At 44.3% G+C, this 25,663-nt stretch overlaps 2 protein-coding genes and 1 non-coding gene across 6 annotated transcripts in view; 2 read left to right on the forward strand and 1 right to left on the reverse strand.

Moving 5' to 3' along the window:
- WAPL (WAPL cohesin release factor) overlaps window positions 1-12,449 on the reverse strand; it is a 75,458-nt gene extending 63,009 nt beyond the window's left edge. For 2 of the 4 annotated variants that reach the window (XM_022562424.3, XM_089897791.1), the window contains exon 1: window positions 8,839-9,359. In XM_022562424.3, the coding sequence (XP_022418132.1) occupies window positions 8,839-9,337 (499 nt within the window). In that variant the 5' untranslated portion in view covers window positions 9,338-9,359. Of the gene's footprint in view, window positions 1-8,838; window positions 9,360-11,178; window positions 11,581-12,035 lie in introns of those variants that run through there. The other 2 variants (XM_022562423.3, XM_089897789.1) reach the window with 2 other exon arrangements.
- On the forward strand, window positions 111-217 carry LOC115801514 (U6 spliceosomal RNA). The gene has a single exon (XR_004021818.1). It is a non-coding gene; the product is annotated as a U6 spliceosomal RNA (small nuclear RNA).
- Window positions 11,557-20,962, forward strand: LOC111168769 (uncharacterized). Its single transcript, XM_089897347.1, has 3 exons — window positions 11,557-11,806; window positions 11,886-12,853; window positions 18,583-20,962. The coding sequence occupies exons 1-3, from the start codon at window positions 11,557-11,559 to the stop codon at window positions 18,703-18,705; spliced, it is 1,341 nt and encodes a 446-aa protein (XP_089753473.1). The 3' UTR covers window positions 18,706-20,962.
- Window positions 20,963-25,663: the final 4,701 nt, after the last annotated feature.

Consider the following 25,663-nt stretch of genomic DNA (forward strand, 5'->3'; position numbering starts at 1 on the left):
GCAACTTCATTCATAATCGCCAAAAACTGAAAACCCAAATGTCCTTCAACTAGTGAATGGATTGTGGTACGTACAATGGAATACTAGTCAACAATAAAAATACTGATACAGCGCTCGCTTCGGCAGCACATATACTAAAATTGGAACGATACACAGAAGATTAGCATGGCCCCTGCGCAAGGATGACACGCAAATTCGTGAAGCGTTCCATATTTTTGGCATGGACATATATACGCTACCAAATGCAAAATAGATAGCTAGTGGGAAGCAGCCGCATAGCACAGGGAGATCAGCTCGGTGCTTTGTGACCACCTAGAGGGGTGGGATAGGGAGGGTGGGAGGGAGGGAGATGCAACAGGGAAGAGATCTGGGGACATACGTATATGTATAACTGATTCACTTTGTTATAAAGCAGAAACTAACACACCATTGTAAAGCAATTATACTCCAATAAAGATGTTAAAAAAAACCCTGATACATGCAACAACGTGGAATACTCTTAAAAGCATTATGCTAAATGAAAAAAGCCAGACTGAAACTGCTACATACTCTATGACCTCAGGTATATGAAATTTTGGAAAAAACAAAGCTGCAGGGACAGAAAACAGATCAGTAGATCCCAGGGTTGGTGGTGCGAGAAGGGGCCCACCACAAAGGAGCATGAAAGAGCTTTTGACAAGGGGGAAGTAGTCTCTATCTTGATAATGATTACCTAATTGTGTACATTTCCACTTTTTTTTTTTTTTTTTTTTTTTTTTAGATATTGCACCAGTTATCTTCTACTTGCCCTTCCAGATCTACTCTCCACCCTGATCTCAGCCCCAGGAGGCTGACCTGTAACAAAGTTTCCTTACCCTCAGGCTTCCCTCGGGTTCCATCTATGAGGAGCCTCAGTACAGAGGAGGGAAGGAGCAGAGTTAGGTTCAAATACTTTATCCTCAAGCACCCTCCTTATGAGGCCCCTTCAAAAGAAGGATACTGCTCTTCTTAAGGTGGCCTCTAAATGGCTCAATTAATCCCTTGCCCCTGTGAAACTGGGTGATAATAGCTTCACTGCAGCTAACCCAGGCTAGGCTTTCCCTAACATTCCTCCCACACCTTTGTAAATAGCCTAAAATCCTCCTGGTTTGAGCCTAACTGGGGCATGCCATGTTTCCAAGTGCGACCTTGACTGATAAATCAAGATGAAAACTTTAAAAATATATGAGAAGGCAAATACATCTTGTCATCTACCTCCTCCTGTACTCTAACACTCAAAATGTACCTGCACTTCTTTCCCATCTCCTAATCCAACAACCCACTACCCCCACCTCCCCGTACCTTTTAACTTTTAAGTCCAGAGTATTCAGGCCTCAGTGACAAGCAAACTCACACACACCTGGGGGTCATGCCCTCTATCACCTCCTTGTCCTAACTGAAACCTAAGGATGCTACTTCTCCTGCAGTGCCCTCTAGTATCTCAGAGAAGGATGGCTTGCCCTTTATAAAACTATTACTACTCCCCACTCTTATAAAAGCCCATTCCTTTGAGGCTTGTGCCACCTAGTTACCCTCTAATATTCCTCGTATCTGTCATCTAACAACCTTATTCTTCATTAAAGGATTTTACACAAAGATTTATAATCTACCCCTCCATGCCTCTTTCGCTATCATCCTGAATTCCACCAAATTCCAAACCCCTAACCTCCCAGTTCCTTAATCTTCTCCCACCAACAGTCTTCTACATTCCATCTGAGCCACCAGTTCACAGTTTCATCCAGGAACTGGTCATGTCCTAAAATGTTTCAACTTTCAAATATTAAAAAATCAGATAACCCACATTTTAATCACTACCAATTATCCAACTTGCTTGTTCCAGTAATCCTATTCTTGGCTTTTATTTAATAAGACTCTCAGTATACTGACCTCTCTTCTCTCCTTTCTCCTACCCACCCACCCTGTCCAGTTAGTAAACTTTAAACTGCACAGTCCATCATTTCAGTCACTCTCTGGTTGATAACCTAAATTCTTTCTTCTCTATCTGTTCATTCCATATCTACTCAGACAAAATGCCAGTCCAGGGTAATTCTCATTATTCTATCCAATATTCTGTATTTTGTGCAGGTTCTGGCTAATAGGGCCTACTAAAGAAGAGGGGGAAACACACATACTCAATGGGGAGATCAGCAACCATGAGTTTTCAGTGATACAAACTTCAACTAAGGCATCAATAATGTCCAGAAATTCTACTTTCTCCCTAGACAGCTCCCTCCTTTTCCACTTTCTGCAACATCTATTTGAACCCTTTGCTCCTCCCCTCCAGCCACCACATGCCCATCCTTTTTTCTATCTCCCTTTCAGAGATGACTTCTTTTGCCACTTTATGGAAAGAAAGAAAAAAAAAAGAAGCTTTTGTTCATAAACCACCTCATCTTCCATCTTCCCATTAAACTCACATTTTCACCCACCTTTCCTCCTAGCCAAGAAATGCAGCATCCCTTCTCCTAAGACCACTCTCCCCCTGGGTTTTGGATCCTACGCTTCAAGGCTCCCTTGTGTAATCAAACTTTCTAGAACCCCTCATTTATCTCTAGCTGCCCCTTTTCTTCTCTCCTTCAAACATCTTTAACAAGTTGTGTACACTTGCCAACCCCATTTCCTAGCTGTGTACTCACTGCTCAGACCACTTCTATCCAAGCTGTAAAATCCAATGCCTGCTTTGCAGTCCTCATTTTCATTGATTTTACAGCAGGAATTCCAATTCAGTAGATCCTTCATGAAACACTTTTCTGTTGGGTTCTATAAAATATCACTCACATGATTTTCCTTCAGGTACTCTAGCTTCTCCTACTCAATTTCCTTATCTAGTTTTTCTTCCTCTTCTCTCCATCCATTAAGTATTGCAAGTTCTTCACAGTTCAGTACTTCTCCTTACATTCTCTGTAATGACTTCTAATCCTGTACTTTCAAATAACATTTATATGCTGATTCACAAATTTATCATCGCTAACCAAGACTTCTTATCTAAGTTCCATACCAGCAGATCCTGCTGCCTCTTGAACATATCTCACAAATATCTTAAACTCAATGTATCCAAAACTGAACTCACGAACTTCCCCTCATAAATGTCCCCTTATCTCAATGAATGATATTACAACATACTCAGTTGCTCACATCAGATACCTGGGATTCATTCTTGATGTCTCCTTCCTTATAGCCCACATCACCAAGCAGGTTCACTTTTATCCTTTCCCAGTGCACCAGCAGGTCTCAAGTCAAATGTCAGTCTTGCCCCCAGGCCTCACTCAGACCAGGTAAATTAGCCTATATTTCACAGCATCCTGTATTTTTCTGTCATTTTCTGCAGAAAATGTTTGTCTTTATTCAATCTGTCTTATTCTTTATTCAATCCATCTTGCCCACTAGAATGTGAAAAAGCAAGATCTTGTTCATGGACATACACCCAATACCCGGCATACAGAAGACACTGAAATTATAGCTGGATGGTTGGAAGGAAGGCATCCCCACAACTACTTATGAAAAATTCATCCTCCTCTACCACCAGAGGTCTGGAAAAGTTGAGGACTATTTCCTGAAGAGTCAGGGGCTGAACCATAAAAATATACAGTGCATCATCTTGTTCTAAATTCTAAGAATATGGAATACATGTTGAAAATGCTCTGAAAAACAACAAACATTACAAAAATGTGTTGCCATTGTTTTAGAAATACTTATTTATCATAGCCAGCAGAAGTCAACAGTTCCATCCCTAGAGGACAGAGACTATGCTTACGGTTTTCTTGTACCAGCTCATGGCTGGTATTCAACCTGGATCTGAGAAGAAACTTATTAGTGATTACCTGCACTTGTGTTACTGCTCAAACCCTAAGAATGAACCTCCTTTCACAAAGAAACTCCTTTATAAGAAACTAAAGCTCTACTTTAAAACAAAATGTATTTACTTGAAATTACAGTGTCTCTCAGAATTTGCATATTGTTAAATTTCCATACAGAACAAAAAATTAACAAACAGAAGATACCTATTAACTATAAAAATAAGGTCAGCTTTCTTCAGCAAGTATTATAGGTAGTTTGGCCTCTATTCTTATTAAAAAGAAAATTACTTAAACAGAGGCAAAAGATAATCCATAATTTGTTGTCAAAGTTATTTCCAACATCAAGAGAAAACTCATTGTATAGTGACAGTCTGTTAAATATAAAGCTTTAAATATGATAAAATTAAGTTCACTCACATCAGAATACAGCAGCACTGTACGAAAATAACACTTTGGATGTTTCTCAGATCTTCCACTTAATAGTTCAAGTTATTCAGCTTCTCTGAACTATGCTTTACCCCCTCTAAAATGGGAATAACACCTGCCTTAAATAGTTGTGATTAAAGAGCAACTGATACATAAAGGGCTTAGAACAAAGTAACAACAGGCATCTTCTCCTCTTCTCTCTTTTTTTTTTTTTTCTTTTTTGGCCAGCTTTGCAACTTGCAGGAGCTTAGTTTCCCAACCAGGGATCGAACCCGTGCCCCCTGCAGTGGAAGCGCAGAGTCTTAACCACTGGACCACCAGGGAAGTCCCTTATCCTCTTCTCTTAAAAGAAGCTGATTTCAGGTATGACAGGTATATTCTATATGACAAATACATTCAATATCTAAATGAAGGCAGGTAACTCTTGCTGATGCTGTACTTGCAGAATTCTTTAGTAATCCTTATTAATCACCTGTATTTTATCCAATGAGTAGATGACAATCTCCTCTCAGGTCACAAGTTCCTGGCCTACTTTAAGCTTTCAGGACGAGAACAATTCATTTCCCTTTCTAAAAACCATCTTCAGTTCTAAATCAAAGTTGCTAATTTCCTGACAGTAACAGCCCTCTAACTTATACAAATACTCAGTACAGCTTTAAGCAAATGGAAAAAATTTTATTGGCTACAAAGACAGTCATGCAAATTAAGAGCCTATGCCATAGTTATCTCAATATTTGGCAGGAAATGTAGACTGAATCCCAGCTGGCTAGCAAGGAAAGTGTGCCAAATAGAAATACAAGTCTTTACACACTTTATTCTGGAGCCCAGATTAAAAACCTGTAGCAGAAAGCACAAAGATGGAAAATAGAAGTAGCTGCATATAAAAGGCAAGAGAAGCTTTCTTTTACCCCAATGCACATAGCCCTGGATTCCAAACTTTATAAGAATACTCCAAGATCTCTCAAAAGGTCAAAGTTTTAGGCCCTGCTAAAAGTCATTTTTAAGTGTCGCACTTGTTTGAGGATTCACTGGCTTTAATGATAACTGCAACTAAAGTATCTACAGATAAAATAACAAATCCTGAAGCTGCTTTAAAATAATCCAGGAGAAGGACTTCCCTAATGGCACAGTGGCTAAGAATCCGCCTGCCAATGCAGGGTACACAGGTTCGAGCCCTTGTCTGGGAAGATCCCACATGCCGCGGAGCAAATAAGCCCGTGCGCCACAACTACTGAGCCCTCGCACCTTAGAGCCCGTGCTCCACAGGAGAAGCCACCGCAACGAGAAGCCCGCGCACCGCAATGAAGAGTAGCCCCCGCTCACCCAACTAGAGAAAGCCTGTGCTCAGCAACAAAGACACAACGTAGCCAAAAATAAATAAATAAAATAAAATAAATTTTTTTTAAAAATCCATAGAAAACAGGTACATGACGTTCCTTTTAATATTCTATTTTTGTGTGTCTGAAAGTTCCACACTAAAAAGTTTTTTTTCTTAAATCAAGGTTAGGATGTTTTAGCAACTCAGTCCTTCCCTGCAGTTCTCATTCAGTTTGCAATCTTGCTTCTGGTTCCCTTACCCACCAAGCACCTATTTGGAAAGTAGCAACCATCATATTTTATCATGACCTCATTCTGGGTTTCCTCTTCAAATAAGCCATAATCTTAAAAAGCACTATCTGGTATGAAGTATTTAAAACAAAGAATTTTAATAGTACCTAAAAATTAAGCACATACTACCCCATAAAGAGATCTACTTTAAAACTTAATGCCAGGAGATATGATATAATAAGTCTGAGCTTGGATAAGTCCTTTTCACTGATGTGATATAATTCTGCAGCAAAAATGGTATGAATGAGCAGGAACATTCCACTGGAAGGATACCAAAGAAACTGACTTGTGCACTTTGAATAGAATAATCATAAAATTTCCTGTACATGACCTGCAAAGAATTTCTGAGACCAAAATAGGTGTACAGCACTTTTATCTGAAGTCCAAAATTTTATCATTCTCAAAAGATCTCTAATTCAAAAAAGGTTTAGGAACCACTCTAGATTTAGAGACTCCTTTTATCAAAACCTTAGGTTTGAATTTCTAAACTTCAACTAAAATCAGAAGGTTTTCTGAATGATAGCAAAGGCAATGACAATCTGACAGACATAATGCAAGAAAAGAGTCTAGGCACAGAGAAATGCCCAAATTTTAGAGAAGACGGGCAAAAAAGGAAGCTCATAACGTATAGAAGTATTCTCAGAACTATAACCAACTTATAAACATGAACTTATACAGGGTTTATAAGAACAATAACTTTTACATCTTAGGGATAGGATAAGACCATGAGAATTAAATGCACTCCTTCAAAGTTCCCTTCTTATCCTACAGCAAGCTGCCAGGGTTGCTGCAGCTCTGGATGGGCGAGGGAGAGGAGAAAGTAAGAAATATTTATAGTGCTACACCATTCCCTTTCTACTAAGGGTGCCTTGCGAAGAAAGAAGGAAGAGGAACAAGATGTTCTTGAACATCTATTTTCTCTATTTTAGTATGTATTTTCCCCTCACAAACCCACTATAATGGAGTTTGGATTTCCAGTCAGTCCACAGTATCAGCACCAGAACTACAATTTAGCTACATTATACTGGGAAGCTAATACCTCATTTCTACAGAAAATTATGTTTCCAGTTCCCAGTGAACAACTTCAAATGGCACTCTGGATATATATAGATGTAACATGAGCAAAACTATATAAGCAATTGCTGCCTATGAATATTTCACTTCCAAGTTCCTGTTCCCCCTGTACCTAAACATTTATCCTATTGATGATACCCTCTGCCTGCCAGTGATGCCCCCCTCTCCTCCAAAGACAGCACTTGGGGAAGGTTGTGTCTGCGCACCTTGACCAGTTTCACCACTTCCCCAGCCTCATCTTCCCTCCTCCAGCCTATCTGTCCCATACTGAGGACTAGAACACTGGATAACTGACTGGAACAGCATTCCCAGAGCCTGGCACAGTGGAGGACAAAGAGTAGGTGTGCGTTTTGAAAAAAATCAATAAATGAATCTCATTCCAATTCTGCCACTACCCAAACTTGGACTGTTACTTAACCTTTTTGAGTCTCATCTATAGAACAAGGAAAGCTGAATTAAAGTTCATTTTGGCTCAATGGTTCTATGATTAGAATGCACTTTTAGGAGTTTATCTGGAAAACAGCTTTTATGCTCTGTTTTCTAATGAAAATTTAACCTAACCTTAATTTATGAACAATGCTTCAGGAGAAATGTAGGAAAAGGATAAGAAGAGCCAAATCAGAATTAACCAGGAGGACCAAGGGAATGACAGTAACAGCTGGCTCATCCTCTCATCCAAGGGTGAGAAAAAGAGCGAAAAATGTTCAGGATTTTTTGTAAAACTATGCAAGGCAAAGTATTTGAGGTGCCTTATAGTAAGCCCCCAAAGGACAAATTCCTCTACAGAATTCCGAAATAGGAAAGTTTTGTCTTTACCTCCTTTTAAAATATGAGCTCTCTGTAACTTTTTTTTTTTTAAGGCCGTGCAGCATGCGGGATCTTAGTTCCCTCACCAGTGATCGAACCCGAGCCCCTTGCAATGGAAGCGCCGAGTCTTAACCACTGGACTGCCAGGGAAGTCCCTATGTAACCTTTTATTATCACTAAATTTTGCCAGGAAGTCAAGAACTAAGGTTTGTTTTAGACCACAGTGCGATCCTTATCCTATTGCTGATAAGGCACGAAGGCTGTCTCCCTTGCCATCTCCAATCTAAGCTCTTCAGTCTTTTAGTTAATTGCACGTTTTATCATTTATTATTGTAAGTCTTAAATCCTTTACATAAACGAGTTAGGGGCTTCCCTGGTGGCGCAGCGGTTGAGAGTCCACCTGCCGATGCAGGGGACACGGGTTCGTGCCGGGAGAGGCCACAACAGTGAGAGGCCCAAGTACCGCAAAAAAAAAAAAAAACGAGTTAGGGGTACAACTGATAAAATACATTGTTTTAAGAACAAACACTAGATGCCAGGTTTACAAATTAACATTTTAAAAATACAACTGGTTTTGTGGATGAAAATCTATTAATACAAGTTGCTACTGGCACCAGACTCCAAACTAATTTCAATTTGCTCAATTCTTTGTTTCCACTCCATACTTCCTTAATCTTCCTAGTTTTGGAAGAAAGTCTAACACTCCTAAACTTAATCCTCATTGTAAACGCTCATCTCAGTTTCATTATCAGTAACCATCCAAATCCTCCACAGTAATAGAAATGAGATACTGTGCAATCCCAACACAACAAAAAGATGTTTCTTACTTCAATTGGAGTTAAGGATTAATGAAAGATCACTCCCAAAATGTACTATGGGTACAGTCTGGAAACATTAATTTCCAAGTTGCTTAAGTAAAATTTCAACTCCTAATTGGTTTCTTTAATTTCTTAAATCTCTTCTACAAAATTATCTTTGGTCCCCATTAATTATTAATGCAGAAAAAAACCCCAAGAGATGTAATATTTCAGAATCTAAATCAAAATCATTTAACTAAATAGCTTACACAAAGCTCTCCTGGCTCAGAATAAAGAAAATCAAAACTTACCTGAAGTAATTAATTTAGCACAGCTACTTCTGCTTGCATCATCGTCTAAGACACGGTTTGTGCTCTTTTCTTTCCCAAGCAAAGTATCCTCCAAACGTAAGCATTTATCAGATACAACAATGTCTTCACCCATCACATGACTAATTTTGCTATTAGTTTCAAGTACAGAAGTGACGTCTTCCAGCTGAGCAGCTTCACTAGATTCTGAATAAGAGGAACCTTTACCCTGGGCTAAATTCTTTGAAGAAACTGGTAGAGACTCATCATCACTGTCAAATCCAAAAGGATCTCCAGTGTCTTCTTCTTCCATCTTAGGTTTCTTCGGAATTTCTTGGATATCCGGTTTGAAATTGGGCCTCTTCTGTCCTAATTTAGCCATAAATGTGGTCTCTCCCCACTTTGTGCTAAGGGTGGTCCGTTTGTTGGAAAAGACTTCATCAAACTTTGAACTGCCATTTCCTCCTTTCCTACTGTATGTTTTCCCAAATCTGGATGTCATTTTGACACCTGTTTCATATTCTCTGTGAAAAAAAAAGTAAGAAAATATATAATCACCAAATATTTAACAAGTAAATATGGCTTTTCTCCCCATATGGCTTTTCCACATTCAAGGTACAAATCTTTTAAAACGGTTAAATAAGGGGAGGGAGTATACAGAGAGGGGCTCATTTTTTACTCTACACACTTCTGTTAATCTTTTTTACAAGTACATATTCATTTGCTACTTTCAGAATAAGAAAGCCTAACAACTAACCAACTTATAAGCCAGCATTCACAAAACCAACTTATACTGGAACACTGATTTCTTTAAAAGTTTCAAATTCATCTACTTATTATTCTCATATCACTTTTACCATAAAAAATAATCTAAATAGGCTAATTACCCTTAATATAAAATCTTAAGCACAAAATGTTAATTTTTTTCAGGATTTTAGAGATGTCAAATAATTGACTAAATATAGTTCCTTGAAATTTCAGAGCACTTACTCATATAAGGAGGAAAAAGTCAGAAAAATGGTGCTATTTTCCCACATATTAGAACCTGCAGCTTTTAACCCATCCTTAAAAACCTGATTTTGGGCCTAATGTAATATGAATTATGACTTGAAAAATATTCCTTACTTGGTCATCTCCCTTAGTGCAAGAAACCATATTTCTTCTACCTTCCTTGTCTCCATAGTGCTGTGCTCATTTGCTGGAGCTAGTGAACTCCAGCATATTACAATGACTGGTCCATGGATTATTAAAAGAAGCAATAGAAACATGTAACTTTATTTTCCTCTTTGCTTGAAGATAGGATAAATTGATTCATCTGATTTATCTACATACTAAGTACTAGGACAAAAATTTCAGGACAGTAAATCAAGAGTCAAACATTTTTAAAACAAGTTAAAGTACTTCTTAAACACTATCAATCCTTATCCATTTCTTACACAATACAACAATCAGAATGATATTTTGACCTATACTTTTCAATGTTTTAATCTGTAGTTTATGTTTCCCTTTATCAACTTAAATTCTCCCAATTTATAGGGAATCCCTATAAACTCAGTTTGATATATGTATGTGTGTGTGCATATATATATTTGGTAAAGCAATTTCCCCTCTAATATTTTGGTTAGAAGCCAATTCTAATTGGACAAAATAATACTTAATTTAGTCATCATACACATCTGCTTTAAGAGAAAATAATTTGTAATTGTTTGAAAATCTTTTAACATCTCACAAAACTTTCTCCTTTGGGAAACCTATTTCCCCTTCTACTGTAGATTTACACTAAAAAATCTTGTCTTTCTTGTTAAGAATAGCTAAAAAAAACTAAGTATATTTGGCAGGTACAAGAAACACAAAATAAGTCATTTCTTTTCATTCCTCCTCGGATGTAAAGCCCTGATCTACAGATCTATATTTACACATACACCAACAAAGCTGGAATGTTTTGGATACACTAACACAGTAATTACCTAAAAATGCTGACTAAAGGCCAAACCAAAAATCTAGACTTGGGCTACTTTAGGCCCATACCAGAAAAACTCATGGCAAAAGTGGTCCGAGAACCATAAAGCATTAACTGTTACAACTTGAAAGTCTGCAGATGAATATTTGATATTAAGGAGTGAATTATTTTAAGTTACAAGAAAATCATGCTTATGTTTTTTTTAAAAAACCCATGTCTTTAACAAATATATACTGAAATACTGATGCAATAATGTCAGTGATTCTCTAACTTGAAGGGGTGTGGAATGGAAAGTGCATAGATGAGAAAAATTTGGTTTAGAGTTAATAACTGTTGAATCTGAAAGATGAATACATGGGAGTTCATTATACAATATCCCCTACCTTTGACTGTCTTTACAGTTTTCCACGTCTTTTTTTTTTTTAAAGTCACTAGACAAACTATTGTGATGGCATTATCCAAGCCTCGAGTGTAAAGTACACAGAAATTCAAAAACAAGTGTGTAGACGTATGTGACATTGTATTTTCAGTATACTTCAAGAACACAGGCTATCTTGCTCAGGCTTCAAACTCCAAAAATTACCCTAACCAAAAAGGAAAGAATGATTCACAAGTCTTTTCTGTCGGTGAGCCTTTGCCCCAGCCCAAAGCCAGGTCGAATTTTCTGGGAAGTGCGCTGGGATAAACGGTCCTCACACTTAACCCCCAACCAAATCCAGCGTCTTTCAGATCTCCAAGGGCTTAGGGGCTTCCACGACGGAATGAAAGCCGGAAAAGCCAAACCTCATCACCCAGAAATCCTCACCTGGGGGCGGCGGTGCGCTAGGAGGTGGCGGGGAGAGGCGGCCCCCCTCCCGCTGGAAGCTCACGCAACTTTTCTCCTCCCCACCCCCACCTCCCAGGAAAGGGATGTTGCTTCCGACGCCCCGGAAGCCTCTGCCACCGAATCCCCAGGGCAGTGGAAGGCCTCAGCGGCGGCCAGGGGCGGAGAAAAGACAGCAAAAAATTCCGGCCTGAAACCAACGCACTTGACCGCGCCTGGGGAGGGAACTAAATCAGCCGTAGCCCAGAAAGAACTCAGAATAAAAAGGAAAAGAGTTCTTCAGATCGTTCCCCTGCCCAACTTCCTCAGAGCCCGGGTGGGTGAGATACAGAGACTTCCATCACCCCCTCCCGGACCCCTGCCTCCCCCACCCTCGGCAAGCTCCGGGCCTAGGCAGCCACCCGAGACCTCACTTACCCTCGGCGCCTGGCGAGTGCTTTAGCCTCGGGCCGCCTCCGCCTCTCCCGCTCCCAACGGCCCACGGGCGGGCGCCGGAGCCCCGCGCGGGAGAACGGGGCCGGCTGGTGAGCGAAGAGAGGCAAAGGGCTCCGCCACCGTCAGAACCCGCGACTCCGCTCTCGGTAAATAGGAAACCCGGTGGAGGGGGGGGAGGAGCGGCGGCACCGCAACTTCCCTCCCCGCCTCGAGCGCCGCCGGCCGGGCCCGGGCCTAGGCCTCCCTGGCTACCGCCGCCGCCGCCGCCGGAGCTGGTACCAGAGCCCGCTACGTGCCCCCGATGGGCCGCCGCCGCCTCCTGCGCCGCCGCTTCCGTCGGTGAATGGTCAGCGCTAGAGTTTGAACAGGGCCCTGAACCATCTCAACGCCATTTGCGCTCCCGGCCCCCACCTCCTTCCTCCAACAGCGGCTCGCTCCGTCACTCCGCTTCCCACAGGCCCCGCGCGGCCGCCCGACCCCACAGCCAATCGCGCGGCTGCTTACTCAAACCGCCGCGCAGGCGCCGCGCCCCGCATGCTCCGGCGCCCGCCATTGGGCCGACCGCGGCGCCCGACGGGAGTTGTAGTCCGGGTCCGCGAGGTCGCGGCGCTGAGAGCTCGGCGCGGGAGCTGGCAGCGGGAGGAGAGGTTGCGGCGGACCCGGACGGCCCGGGCTCCGGAGCAAGTTCCAGCTGCTGGCCCTGCCGGGAGACGCAGGTGCCACGGGGGAGGGCCGGGGGCGCAGTGCAGGCAGCTGTGTCAATCGTTTCCCCTCCAGGGACTCGCCGGTGTCTGGAGACGGTGGGTTGTACAGCTGCGCCGGGCCTGCTGGGGTCGCCGCCTGGGAGCCGGGAGGCTGGGAGCTCGCGGCTCCGTGCGGCCCTCGACCCGTCCTGGTCGGTGCTGTCCCTGCGCAGTTAATGACAGCGGGAACTGGGAGGCCCGGGGAGCTGGGCAACCGATCCACGGTCGCGGCCTGGAGCGATGTCAGCTCGGCTCTTTATTGTGCCACCTGTATCCCCTCGGTCCTTACCTTCGTAGTTCTTTCTCCCTCTGTCCGTCCCGAACCCGTTAAAAGTGACCCCTGAGAATATTGGATGGTATTAAGGAATTATCGTTAACCTTGTTGGGTGTGATGACAGTAATGTGGTTATGTGAAGGAGAGAAAGGAAAAAAAAAAAGACGAAATACTAAAAGTTTTGACAGATAAAATGATCCAGTGTCTGGGATTTATTTTAAAATAACTCCTACAAAAACTGATGGAAGGAGAATAAAACAAGCCAGTGGGGTGTTTTTCATTGCTGATGCTGTGTTATACACGGGCTCATTCCAATATATCTACCTATATATCTGAAATTTTCCATAATAAAAAATTTAACCAGTGATTGCCTCTGGGGAGGACAGGGAGGTGGCGGATGATGGGAGATCATTTATTTTTCTTTATACACCATTTTGTGCTGTTCGAAGTTTTTTCCGTGTCAATGTATTACCTCTTCAGAAACTCGGAAAGTTTTAGTTTTCCTTTTTTGTTTTTAAGGCTGCGGAGAGAAAACCACGTTAAGAGTAGCACAATTGGTTCCTCCTAAGAGATGTACATGATTCTTTGGGCTCGGATGGCACTGCCGTTAGGTAGGCGGTGAATGGAGATCCACTTGGGAAATTAGAAAACTAATTGCTTTATTTGAAAAGCCCGCCTCTTCCTCCACAAAAGGTAATTTGCTTTTGAATGCACCGGAAGTTACCAAACTCCTCCAATATATTCGGGCAACTACAAACAGAAAAAATAGTTCAGACATCCTGTAGCCCTTCCCAACAGGAATTTAAAGTGGATTTTAGTATGGCTGAATTGTTTTGCTTTTGCACAACTGCTTGCAAAATTTACGTTCCGACATTTACAATTTCCCAAATATATCAATACTTGATTGTATCAAAACCAACTTTTTTTTTTTTTTTTTTTGGCTTAAACAGTAGAAATTTATTTCTCACATTCTGAAGGCTAGGAAGTCCAAGATCAAGGTGCAGGTTGATTCTCTTCCTGGTGAGGACTCTCTTCCTGGCTTGCAGATGGCTGCCTTCTTGCTGTTTCTTCACATGGTAGAGAGAGATGATTTTTGTCTCTTCATATAGTGGTTCTACCCTCAAACTAATAACATCCCAAAGGCCCTACCTCCAAATGCCCTCACATTGGGGTTAGGGCTTCACTATATAATTTTATTTTTTTCAAAACCAACTCAAATAGCTTATTCTAATGGAAGTTGTAATGAGTCTGCGTGTTCCACGGCATGTGACTTTTATTTGGGTCAGTTTTGTCTTTTTAAAAATTGGCATGGGGCTTCCCTGGTGGCGCAGTGGTTGAGAGTACGCCTGCTGATGCAGGGGACACAGGTTCGTGTCCCGGTCCGGGAAGATCCCACATGCCACGGAGCGGCTGGGCCCGTGAGCCATGGCCGCTGTGCCTGCACGTCCGGAGCCTGTGCTCCGCAACGGGAGAGGCCACAACAGTGAGAGGCCCGCGTACCGCAAAAAAGAAAAAAAAATTGGCATAGGATCTTGTTTTATCAGTTTGTTCGAAGACTGCCAGCAGAGGTGCAAGCTGCACTTACTATAATTATTTAGATGACATGGTGGTGGGTGCTAATTAAGGGGTAATTATCATCAGAGGCAAAGGCTAAGATCAAAAAGCTGAAAGTGGTGGGGAGACAGTTGCAGGATCTTTCTGTAAAAGGGTGCTGTGAACCCTCCGGGACCAAATGATGCCCTCACAAATCTCATTATGCCCTGGCCTTGCTCGTGCTGGGCACTTAGCTGGGTCAGTGACTTTGCATGAAGCTGAAGTGGAAAAGTAAAATTTTTAAAGAAATAGCTAGTCCGTGGAGCTCCTTTTGAGGGCTTTTTGTGTGGTAGTTGTGTTAAGTAATGGAACTTAATGTTAATTCTTGCTACTCCAAGAGTGACCCCCATCATAACCAGAACCTGGAAGCCTTTTGGGTAATGCAAGAATCCTTGTCCCCTCCCCAACTCCCCTGAATCAGAATCTGCACTTTAACAGGATTCCCCCAGGTGATTGGTCCACATGTTAAAGGTTAACAAGTACTGTTTTAAAGTATACCCATAGCATTTGACAGTATTCTAATTCTTTTTGTTAGGATGGGGGAGAACATTAAGAACCTACTATGCATCAGATATGATATCAGGCTCTTGAGGAAGTCTTCATTTGCATCTCTACCTGTTATCTTTATTTTACAAGTGAGGTAATGGAGACGTTGGCATTTGCTCCAGGTGTTGTAACTAATGAGGAAATCAAAGTTTTTCTTAAGCATTCAGGACCCATTATTACTTTCACATCTTGAATCCAGTACATGATTTGAAAAATAAATTGTGTGTGTGTGTTAAGTCTGTGGAAGCTTGGTGTATGAATACCGAAAAGAGCTGTGCTAGGGCTCTCCACCCTCATGTGTCCCACACTAAAGACAGGAGAGCCTGCCCACTCCAGGGCCCCTCCTAGAGGAAGTTCAGACTGTGGATTTGCAAGCTGTACCACCACTTTACCCTTTACCTCCCTGGTTCCACTGAGGCTAACAAATGCTCTGAAGGCTCCACCCCATTCCCTTGCCATGGCCCTGAGTTCCCTACCAGAGTGAGCGAACTGGATTCCAGTGTGGATAACACATGGGCAAGCAGCTTTTTGGTTTTTTTTTATATTTTATTGCTTTTGTTTTCTTAGTTCCCTCAACTTATACTCCTGCCCATTCCCCATCCCCACCCCCTAGGTTGGTTCTCTTCACTTCATTTGAATCTGTGCACATACCTACCCAGTAGATGCTTTTTTCTTTGCTAGAATGCCTCTATGCAAAGCTCTCAGATGTGTGATTTTTTTTCCATTAAATTTCCTATGTATTTCAGAAACTGAAAAGGATCTGAGGCAAGCGTGTACCCTTTGATGCTGCAGGCTGTCCCTGTATGCTGCCTAGAGGAGCACAGCATCCCCACTACCTTGAGTTCCACTCAGATGGACTCTAGCTGAAAAAAGAAAATCCCACAAAGAAAACTAATAGAATAATCTATTCTGCCATTGTTGTGCCTTTGTTTTAGCCCAGTCATGGGAACTGTCAGAACTGGAGTTGCTAAATAGAGCTATGCAGTCTTTTTCTGATAATGTGTAGTAAAATGTACTACAACTTATATAATTCAGCTCCAAGAACTAGAGGTCAGAAATTACCACATCAGCTAGAGGAAATTTTTCCTTTTCATGGAATGTGGAATAAAATTATAAATCATACCCTTAACGTTGTAGTGGTTGTATTACAAGATGTGGGCCCCGCCCTGCCTTTATCTCTCTGACACTCTGCAACCCTTCTCTCTGTTCCGAGGAATATTGGGCTGATAGGACTTTTTCAACTAATGTCCCCCTGACTAGCCTATTTTAAATTGTAACACACCCACTCTCAAATGTTCACTATTCCCCCCCTTATTTTTCTTCAGGGCATTTATCTCCTCATCCAACATATCACATATTTTGCGTGTTTATCTTCCGTATGAGGTTAGAGATCTTTGCTGGTCTTGTTTTCTGCTGTATCCCTTGCACCTAGAAGAGTGTGTGGCACATAGTAGGTGCTCAGTAAATATTTGTTGAATAAATGGCCCCATTTCTTTCTTATTTTAATGTAAGATTATATCATAAAAAGAAAGTGACTTGAAACTAACAACAGTTTCACATAAATTGTGGCTCCATAAGTTGATGACTGGGTTTTCCCAAGTGGGAGGGAGTGCTTTCTGGAGCTACCTTTTGTTCTTGCTTTGGATAGGTTTTCATTCTGAGAATTGAGGCGATGAATATTACTACAATCCCAATTACCTTGTTTTCTGGGATAATTGGAACATGTTCTCTGTAGATAGTGACATCCTTCGGGGAATAAACTGCTGTCTAGGTAATTGAAAGACAAAGCAAGGGAAATTCCCTGTTGACAGGCTGCCTGACAAGGGTTGGTACCCAGTCATCTCTAAAGGTCTGGCTATCTGACTCTTGTCTGGAAACAGCCCTCTTCTCCCCAAGGTCCTCACCCCTAATGCTCTATGATACCCCTCTCCCTCAACAAAAACCCTCCTGGGACTTCCCATCACGAAAACTAAAATCCAAAATCCTTACCATGGCCTATAAGGCCCTGCATGATCTGGCCCCTGACAACTATCCCTTCCCACTTTGCCAAGCCTGCCTCTGTCTACTACTAGAACCTCCCAGCTACTGCCTCAGGGTCTTTGTACTGCTGTTCCCTCCACTGGTCCTAGAGATAAGCACAGGACTCAAGCCCTCACCACTCAGGTCTTCGCTCCAGTGTCTCCTCAATAGCGACTACACTGACCATGCTACTTAAGTTAAACCCCTCACCCTGCTATCCCCACACTCCATATCCTTTCCCTCTTGTCTTTCACCATAGTAGTCATCATGTTTGTTTTACATATTAACTTGTCTGTGTGTTTCCTTCCACTAGAATATAAACTCTATGAGGACAGGGATTGTTGACTTTTCACTGCTATATGCCCAGCACACCTAGAATAGTGCCTCACACACAGAAAGCATGCTGAAAATGTTTGTGAACCAAATACCTCGTAAATTATGTTGAACTCTTCCATATCTTTACTTATTGTTTGTGTGCTTGAACTACCAATAATTGCAAAAGGTATATTGAAACCTCCCACTGTAAGAGGAATTTTGTCAGTTTCTCCCTACAATTCTATTTCTGTTTTTATGTTTTTAGGATATTTTTTTGGGCACATAGAGTTTAGCATTGTTATAACTTCCTGATGGTGTTGAAAGCTTTTTAAGTAATATGGGAGATGAACTGCCAAAATCGCTTGAATTTTCCACCCCTCCCTGTACACACACCTCTTGCAATGTGTCTTTCCAATTCCTCCCAGAATCTGGGCTGGCCTTGTAACTTGGTTCTGCCAAAAGAATGTGGCAGAAGTGATAAATAGTTCTGAGCCTGAGCCTTCATAAGCCTTGAATGCTTCCACATTCTCTCTTGGATCCCTGCCTCCACCATGAGAGCAGGCCTGGGCTAGCCTGCTGGAGGATGAGAAGCTATATGGAAAAGAGCTGAGGACATCCTATACCAGTCAACAGCCAGCAGACCCCAAACAGGCAAGCCCAGCCAGGATCAGCATAGCCACCCACCTGACCTGCAGCTGCTCACAGATGCATGTGTGAGCCCACCTGGGACCAGAAGAACTGCCCAGCTGACTTGTAGACTCATGAGCAATAATAACTAGCTATATAGTAAGCCTGTGAGTTTTTTTTTTTTTTAGCCTGTGAGTTTTGAAGTGGCTTGTTATACAGCATAATTGTGGCAATAGATAATTGACGGTTAATGCCTCCTCATTTGGGTCGCAGCCTCAGAAAGGCTTTTCCGACTACCCAGGCAATCTAAATCTGCCTCCCAGTCTCTGTATAATACGGGTGTATTATTTTCTCAATAACGCTTATCACTCTCCAAAATGATTTGTTGACTACTCTCTGTCTCCCACACTAGACTGTCAGCGGTATGATGTCAGAGACCTTGTCTACCCGCTCATCCTCAGCATCCAAGCACGGTACTGCACTGTCCAGCTGTGTGTGTCCACCAAGCACTGGAAATGTGGCTAGTCCAACCTGAGATGTTCTGGAAATACAAAGCACTGGGTTTCCAAGGCTTAGTACAAAAATTGTATATATAAAGTATCTCGATTGTTATACTGATAAAATGTTGAAATAATAATATTTTGAATATATTGTGTTAAGTAGAATATGTTATTAAAGTTAATTTCTTCTCCTTTTTACCTTTTTTAATGTAGCTACTAGAAAAAGTAAATTTGTGACCTTGCATTATATCTCTATTAGATAGACAGAATCTATAGAAGTTGCTATAGAAGTTCAGTAAATATTTATTGAAGGAAAATGTAAAAAAATAGACTTACGGGGCTTCCCTAGTGGCACAGTGGTTGAGAGTCCGCCTGCCGATGCAGGGGACACGGGTTCGTGCGCCGGTCCGGGAAGATCCCACATGCCGCGGAGCAGCTGGGCCCGTGAGCCACGGCTGCTGAGCCTGCGCGTCTGGAGCCTGTGCTCCGCAATGCGAGAGGCCACAACAGTGACAGGCCCGCGTACCGCAAAAAATATAGACTTACCAGGGAATGCCCTGGTGGTCCAGTGGTTAGGACTCGGCTCTTTCGCTGCCAAGGCCCTGGGTTCAATCCCTGGTCAGGGAACTTATATACCACAAGCTGTGCAGTGTGGGCCCCCCCCAAAAAAGAAATAGACTTACCAAAAGAAATGAGCTCTCAAGCCACAAAAAGACATGGAAGAACCTTAAATGCATATTACTAAGAGACAGAAGCCAGTCTGAAAAGTCCACATACCGTATGATTCCAACTATATGATGTTTTGGAAAAGCAAGATGAGTTGAGATAGAGTGACTGCCAAGAGATTTACAGGAAGGGAGGAGGAGTAATGAATAGGTGAAGCACAGGGGATTTTTTTAGGGTGGTGAAACGATTCTGTATGACACTGTAACGGTGTGTGCATGATAGTGTGCACTTGTCAAAACCCATGGAGCTGTAAAACAGAGCGAACACTAATGTAAACTAGGGACTTTAGTTAACAATGTATCAATATTGGTTCATTAATTGTAACAAATATACCACACTAATGCAAGACAGTAAACTGGGGGGGTGGGGAGGGAGGTATATGGGAATTCTCTGTATTCTGTGCTCAGTTTTTCTGTGCACCTAAAACTGTTCTAAAGAAAGTCTATTTAAAAAGATGAATTCACACACAGCCACCAGAACGATAATTCTAAAATATGAATGTAACAAACCACCTACCTCTTTTAAAAAAAACTTTGGTGGCTCCCCACTGTCTACCAGAAATGAGTTCACATCCATTGGCATTTGCAGTGGCGTTGACCACCCCTCCCATCCCGCTTCCTCTCCTCTCTACCTGTATCAGACTACTCAAGAGCCTCAAGCCTTCATTGCAAGACTCATTCAGTCCCCTCTGCCTGTAAAGTCTTTCTCCCTCTCCACTTGTGGAACCTTACCATGAATCATATACCCTCTCACATAAATCAATTATCCTCTATTCCGTGTTTCCATAGTTCTCAAAAGTAGATACAGAAAACCAGGCATGTGGAGTTTTGGTCATATTAGAGTTTTGTGCCTCTTTCTAGTAAGTCTGGAAAATGGCTATGATGAGTATATGTATTGGAAGTGTTGAAAAAGAATTCTGATAGCCGCAGGCAGGCTAGAGATTAATATCCTTGAGATGGAAACAGTGGAAGAACAAGGCTATTGAATGTCAGTGAAGATCTGCTTGGGCTCTCCTCCTAGGCAGGAGGCAGTGGGATATGCTGCTGGGAGCAAGATCCATCCCAACAGTGAGGTGGTGTTAGCTGACTGCCTAGCTACAGTGACAGGAGGCAGGCCTCTGGGTTGTCACCTGCTCTGAAAGCCAATCTCCCTCTGACTGCTGCTCACCCAAGCCAGGATGCCAGGGTGATTCAGTTTCAAGTATTTCACTTGCAGGGCAAACGATAGTGTGGTAGTGACATTACCGTCTCTACTGTCATGTAGCAGAGCCTCAGGAGAGCATGTGAGAAAACAGGTGAGCAGGCTTCCAGGTGCTGAGTTTACGATGCAGATTTCCCTACATCTCCTTTTCAGAGATTTTGGTTCTATTATCCAGTCACTCTGCTGATGGGAAACTTAAGGAACACTGTCAAAGATAAATGATTTGCCAAAGATCACCCAGCTACTTAGGTGTCTGTCTTTCTCCAAAGGTCACAGGCATGAAGCATGTACTATCCTGGGCCCTTAATATCAGGCCATGTAGAGGAACCCTATAGTTTTGCTGTCCTTTTAAGCCAGAGGTTCAGGCCTGCCTGGAAAAGTAAGAATCTGGTTGAGACTTTGGGGGTATTTAGAGGAAGAGGCCAGGTTGGAGTCAGGAATGGACTAGTCCTTGCAAGATAAAACAAATCTAGGAGACCCTAGGAGATATGTAATCTGTGAACACCAAGGGTAGAGGGGCAGACAGGTGTCTACAAGACCAGGCTTATTCAACAGTTTGGGGCCACAGTGCCTAGTCTTACCCAGGTGATATACAATCTCTTCCCACCTTGTCCATTGGGTCCTCTGACAGCACCCAGATGCTATTACTGGGATAGAGAGCGGGCTCCTCTACTCTAAGCTGTTCCTCCTCCCTTCCCTGTGTCCCTCAGCTGGCCCAGGGGATCCACAACTTGGGACAGAGGAAACACAGGAATTGGGATTTCAAAGAAATGCTTATGAATAACCTGGGCAGGGATTTCTTCCAGTGACAAACTCCAGCTCTTGGGTGAGAGCCCTCCTAATCTGTACATACCCCAGCCTGGCCCATAGTTTGGGCAGCTCAATATTCTCTGCGCTGAGGGACCTCTCCCAGGAGAGTGGGAAGGAATTCTTTCTTTTATGTGACTTGCTTCATCATGTATGAGTGTTGTTGGCTCTCATAGTTGAAAAATGATCATTTCTCTGTTGGGTTTTCCCAGCTTGAGGAAAAAGCTTTTGGAAGGCCAGGCAGCGCCTGCTTGGAGGGTTTAATGGATTAAAGAATGTTGAAGTTGGGCTTCCCTGGTGACGCAGTGGTTGAGAGTCCGCCTGCCGATGCAGGGGACACGGATTCCTGCCCCAGTCTGGGAAGATCCCACATGCCGCGGAGCGGCTGGGCCGGTGAGCCATGGCCGCTGAGCCTGCGCGTCCGGAGCCTGTGCTCCGCAACGGGAGAGGCCACAACAGTGAGAGGCCCGCGTACCGCAAAAAAAAAAAGAATGTTTAAGTTGGGGAATTGTGGGGGCCTGGCAGCGTTCCAGGACCACAATGGCGCCCTGGCGACCTCCACAGCCTCTCTCCAGCACATATGAACCCCGAGCCCTTGAAGTCATACCTGCACAACTGGAACCCCATATCCTATGCGCGCATCCCGATTTGCTCTCATCCCGAGAGGACGGGTGGGGAGTTAAGTGATGTACCTGTTCTAGAAAGAAACGTTGATGACTTGAATCATCTCATCACAAATTAATCCATGTGAAGGGATTCGAACAGTGACTGGCAGAGTGTCAGCGCTGCCAAAGTGTTCGCGGGTACTATTATCATCGCTAGCAGCTGGGCTGAGCAAAGAATCCGACAGGATGCTATTTTGGCAATAACCCGACAACTATGGAATGTGAGCAGGGAAACACAGGTCAAGTCTTTTAAAAACACCAGTTGTGACAACCCTCTGTGTCCTCCCGCTGCGGAGGCCGGGCGCGTTAGGCTCAGGCCTACGGGCCAGAGACACAGAACCTCGCGGTGGTCGGGGCTTACCCCAAGACATCCGGAATTCTAGCGGCCACTTGGCGGTGGAGCTGCGGGCGGGGATCTGGCCTGACAGCACCTGGGCGGGGCCTGGGCTTGGCTCCGCCCGAGCGCGGCGCCGCCCCGCCCTCTACCTGTGGCCCGGATTCCACCGTGCGGGTCGCGGGGGCAGAAGTCAGCGGAGCTGGGGCCGTCAGCCCGGAGGGTGCAAATAAGGGCCTGTAGATTGGGAAAATTTCTCTCTCTTGGAATCTGTGCACAAAGGAGTCTTTTTAAAGCGAGTGGCGGGACTGTGTAATGATTTACCCGCGTTTGTCCTAGTACACCTGCCTCTCTTTGAGACCAACAAATGTTTACCCGGCTCCCACCCAAGCCAAATGCTGGTTTGTTTATTAATCCCAGAGGCTGCAGCCTGCTTTCAAGGAGACAGATCCAGGCCTAAGGGAAGCTTCAAAACATTAACATTTCAAATGAATGCGCTCCGTAATTGTGGGGGAAGGGTGCGGAGTGGGGGCGGGATTCCTCCGGCTGCTTCTCTCCCGGGGCTCCACTGTGCCCGGGGACCCGGCCCGGTATTTACAAGACAGAAGGCGCCGCTTGGGGCCGCCTTTGTTGTACCGACGACCTCGCGGGCCTTCCTGGACTGACCGATGGCCCGGCGGCTTACGCGGGGCTACTCGGCAGTGGCCCGGGGAGCGGATGGGGGATGATGAACGAAGGCGGGTCCTTGGGCTCCCGCGGGCGGAAGAACGCGGGGCAGCAGCCTTCGACCGAGCACACCGGCTCTACTGACCCGCACAGTGGTCGGGGGCCGCTGGGGACCGGCTAGCGGCTGCAGGATTCTCCCGTCCACCCCCAGCTGGGCTTTGACCTCCTTATCTGAGGCTTTTGAGTCCAAAAGGGCTTAGCAACGACTGGCACTGAGCCAGCCCGGTTGAAGTGGACACCCGCACCTCCGTGCCTCCCGCCCACAGCGTCCCATCGAGGTTTGGCCTGTGCAGCTCAGGAGGGAAGTGTGGGAGTGAACCCGCGGTCTGCAGCGGGTCCTGGGCGCCGGAGGCCACGCACAGGGCCCATCGGGCCACGCACCATGCTACCGGGGTCTGTGCTGCCGGATGCACAGTTCCTACACGTTTTGCCGCTGTCCCCTTTCCCCGGTGCTCACACCTGCCTTGCTTCTTCGGTCCTCCCGAAGCTGATCAACACAGCAAATCTGAGGCCTCCGAGCCCGTGGCCTCTTATCCGCCCCCAAATCCCTGGGCGACCCCGAAGGTATTCCACAAAGTTGTAGTCGCAGTCATAATTAGTTGTGTGCGCCCTGGACTTCCTCAGGCCTTGGCTTCGCTCTGTCTCCCCTGCAGAATGAATGTTTGCACAGAGTCTCCCGTACTCACCCCAGGCTGTGCACCCTTTTCTCTGGAATCACGGAGATATCTCCAAGAGGACCCCTGGGATTATAGACAAGGAATGAGTTGTCAATTTCGGTGAAATGAAAACAATAATACCAGTCCCCCTTCCCCCTACAGAAAGGGTTTTAGGAGGCCCCATTGAGTTAAGGCCACTGTACTTCAGACAGGGTTGATAAACTGTAAGGTCCGATCCTAGGCAGCTTCCGAGTTTTATCTCACTCTGCCCAGAAGCAACAGTGGCTCTGAACCTTTGAGAAAATGCTATGAGCTCTGTTAACCCTGTGCCCTGAAAAACACACGTGATCTCTCAGCTTTGCACCCAGTTTCAGTCTCCCGGCCAGGACATTTGTCTGGGCCCAGGTATAAGAATCCTATTCTAAAACCCTCCCGGCCTCCACTTCCCTGCTTATTCCCTTACTCCTGTCAAGATGGCTTACTTGTTATTCCCTAGTAGGTACCTGGGCTGGCCAGCTTCAGTGTCTGTTAGCAGTGAGTTGCCTACAGGAATGCCACCCCTTGCAACTCTCCTACCCCTCCCACCCTCCACGGCAGCCACGGGTCATCACCTCAGAACTGCCACAGCAACTGACTGAACCTTCTGACCTGGAGCCAGCTGCCTCCTCGCCTTTGTCTTCATTGGGTTTGGCTCAGTTCCCATGACTGGCACACTCCTGGGACAGGGCCTTTACTTCGCTCTTCTCTGTTCCCTCTCCACCCACCTTAGTCCAGAGCTGACTGGAGGACCCCTTTGATAACTTCACCTCAGAGGTAACCTCCCAGATGCTGCTTTCAGTGGAGATGTCACCAAGGATGGTTCAGAAATCCCCAAACGGCACACAGAATAAATTCAGAAACTTGGCAGGATTCTTCTGCCTAGGACAAGCAGTAGGGCTGGAGAACTACTTTGGGGCTTCCCACATTGAGGGCTCTGCTAATATTCTGTGGGCTACTCTGAGCTCAGTGGGGTGGGACCGTCAGCAGGATGCTGATGGAGGACTGCTGTGGGCCAGGCAGCAGGTCAGGTTAGGGGTACCAAGAGCACGGGATCTAAAAGATGACAGCTACTGTGTCTGCACTCAAGCAGCATACCCTGAGCTACTCTCAAGGCTTGAAATTTCTTCCAGCTCCACCCCACTGCATTCTATGCACCTTTACTTTCCTCTCTCTGAGTACTTACTACGCTATCATTTGTTAGTTTTATCAATGCCCACCAGAGCCAGGCTGGTGCCCACCTGAAGGAAGGTCACCAAACAGATGATGGTCAGGACGACCTCCAACCCCAACTCTCAAAGGAAGCCAGGAAAGGGATTCCAAGGTTGGCCCTGGGAACTCAGGGTTTTTTCTGTTTGTTTGTTTAATTTGTGGTTTTTGTTTGTTTTAGGGTAACAGGATATAAAAATTACACAGAGCTCTCAGCTCTTGGTTTCAGATACCATTCTCCAATAAAAGGAACCAGGGTCCCTTGGAGATATGACTCATTCTAGGGCTGGGGTAACAAATGTGCAAGAAAAACCTGGAGCATCTTGTAGTGCCAGAAAGTAAGGGAGTGCTGAAAAACAAAGCCTCACAATTCTGGGAGTGTTAAGGGGACACAGACGTCAATTGAAAGAGCTCCCAATGGCTAAAGCTGGAGCAATTTGATCAATAAAAGTAGTATTGGTGATAACCCAAAATATAAAATAAATATCCATGAGTCCATGCTGATATAAATGATTGAATAAATAAATAAATGGGAAAGAAAAGACAAATCTCCCATGCACAAGAATTTCAAATAATGCATGCTGCTGATGTGAGTTAGTTAAATCTTGAAATTTTTTTTCATAAAAGGCTGCTC

The sequence above is a fragment of the Delphinapterus leucas genome, chromosome 16 (genome assembly GCF_059928025.1).
Source record: "Delphinapterus leucas isolate spDelLeu-1000000601 "Yukka" chromosome 16, BTC_Dleu_Yukka2, whole genome shotgun sequence".
NCBI lineage: Eukaryota > Metazoa > Chordata > Mammalia > Artiodactyla > Monodontidae > Delphinapterus > Delphinapterus leucas.

Coding starts and splice junctions, on each gene's coding strand:
- LOC111168769 (XM_089897347.1), top strand. CDS start 11,557: ATGAAAGCCGGAAAAGCCAAACCTCATCACCCAGAAATCCTCACCTGG. Junction 11,807..11,885: donor AAAGACAGCAAAAAATTCCG/GCCTGAAACCAA, acceptor CAGAATAAAAAG/GAAAAGAGTTCTTCAGATCG. Junction 12,854..18,582: donor CTCGCCGGTGTCTGGAGACG/GTGGGTTGTACA, acceptor CTCCCACACTAG/ACTGTCAGCGGTATGATGTC.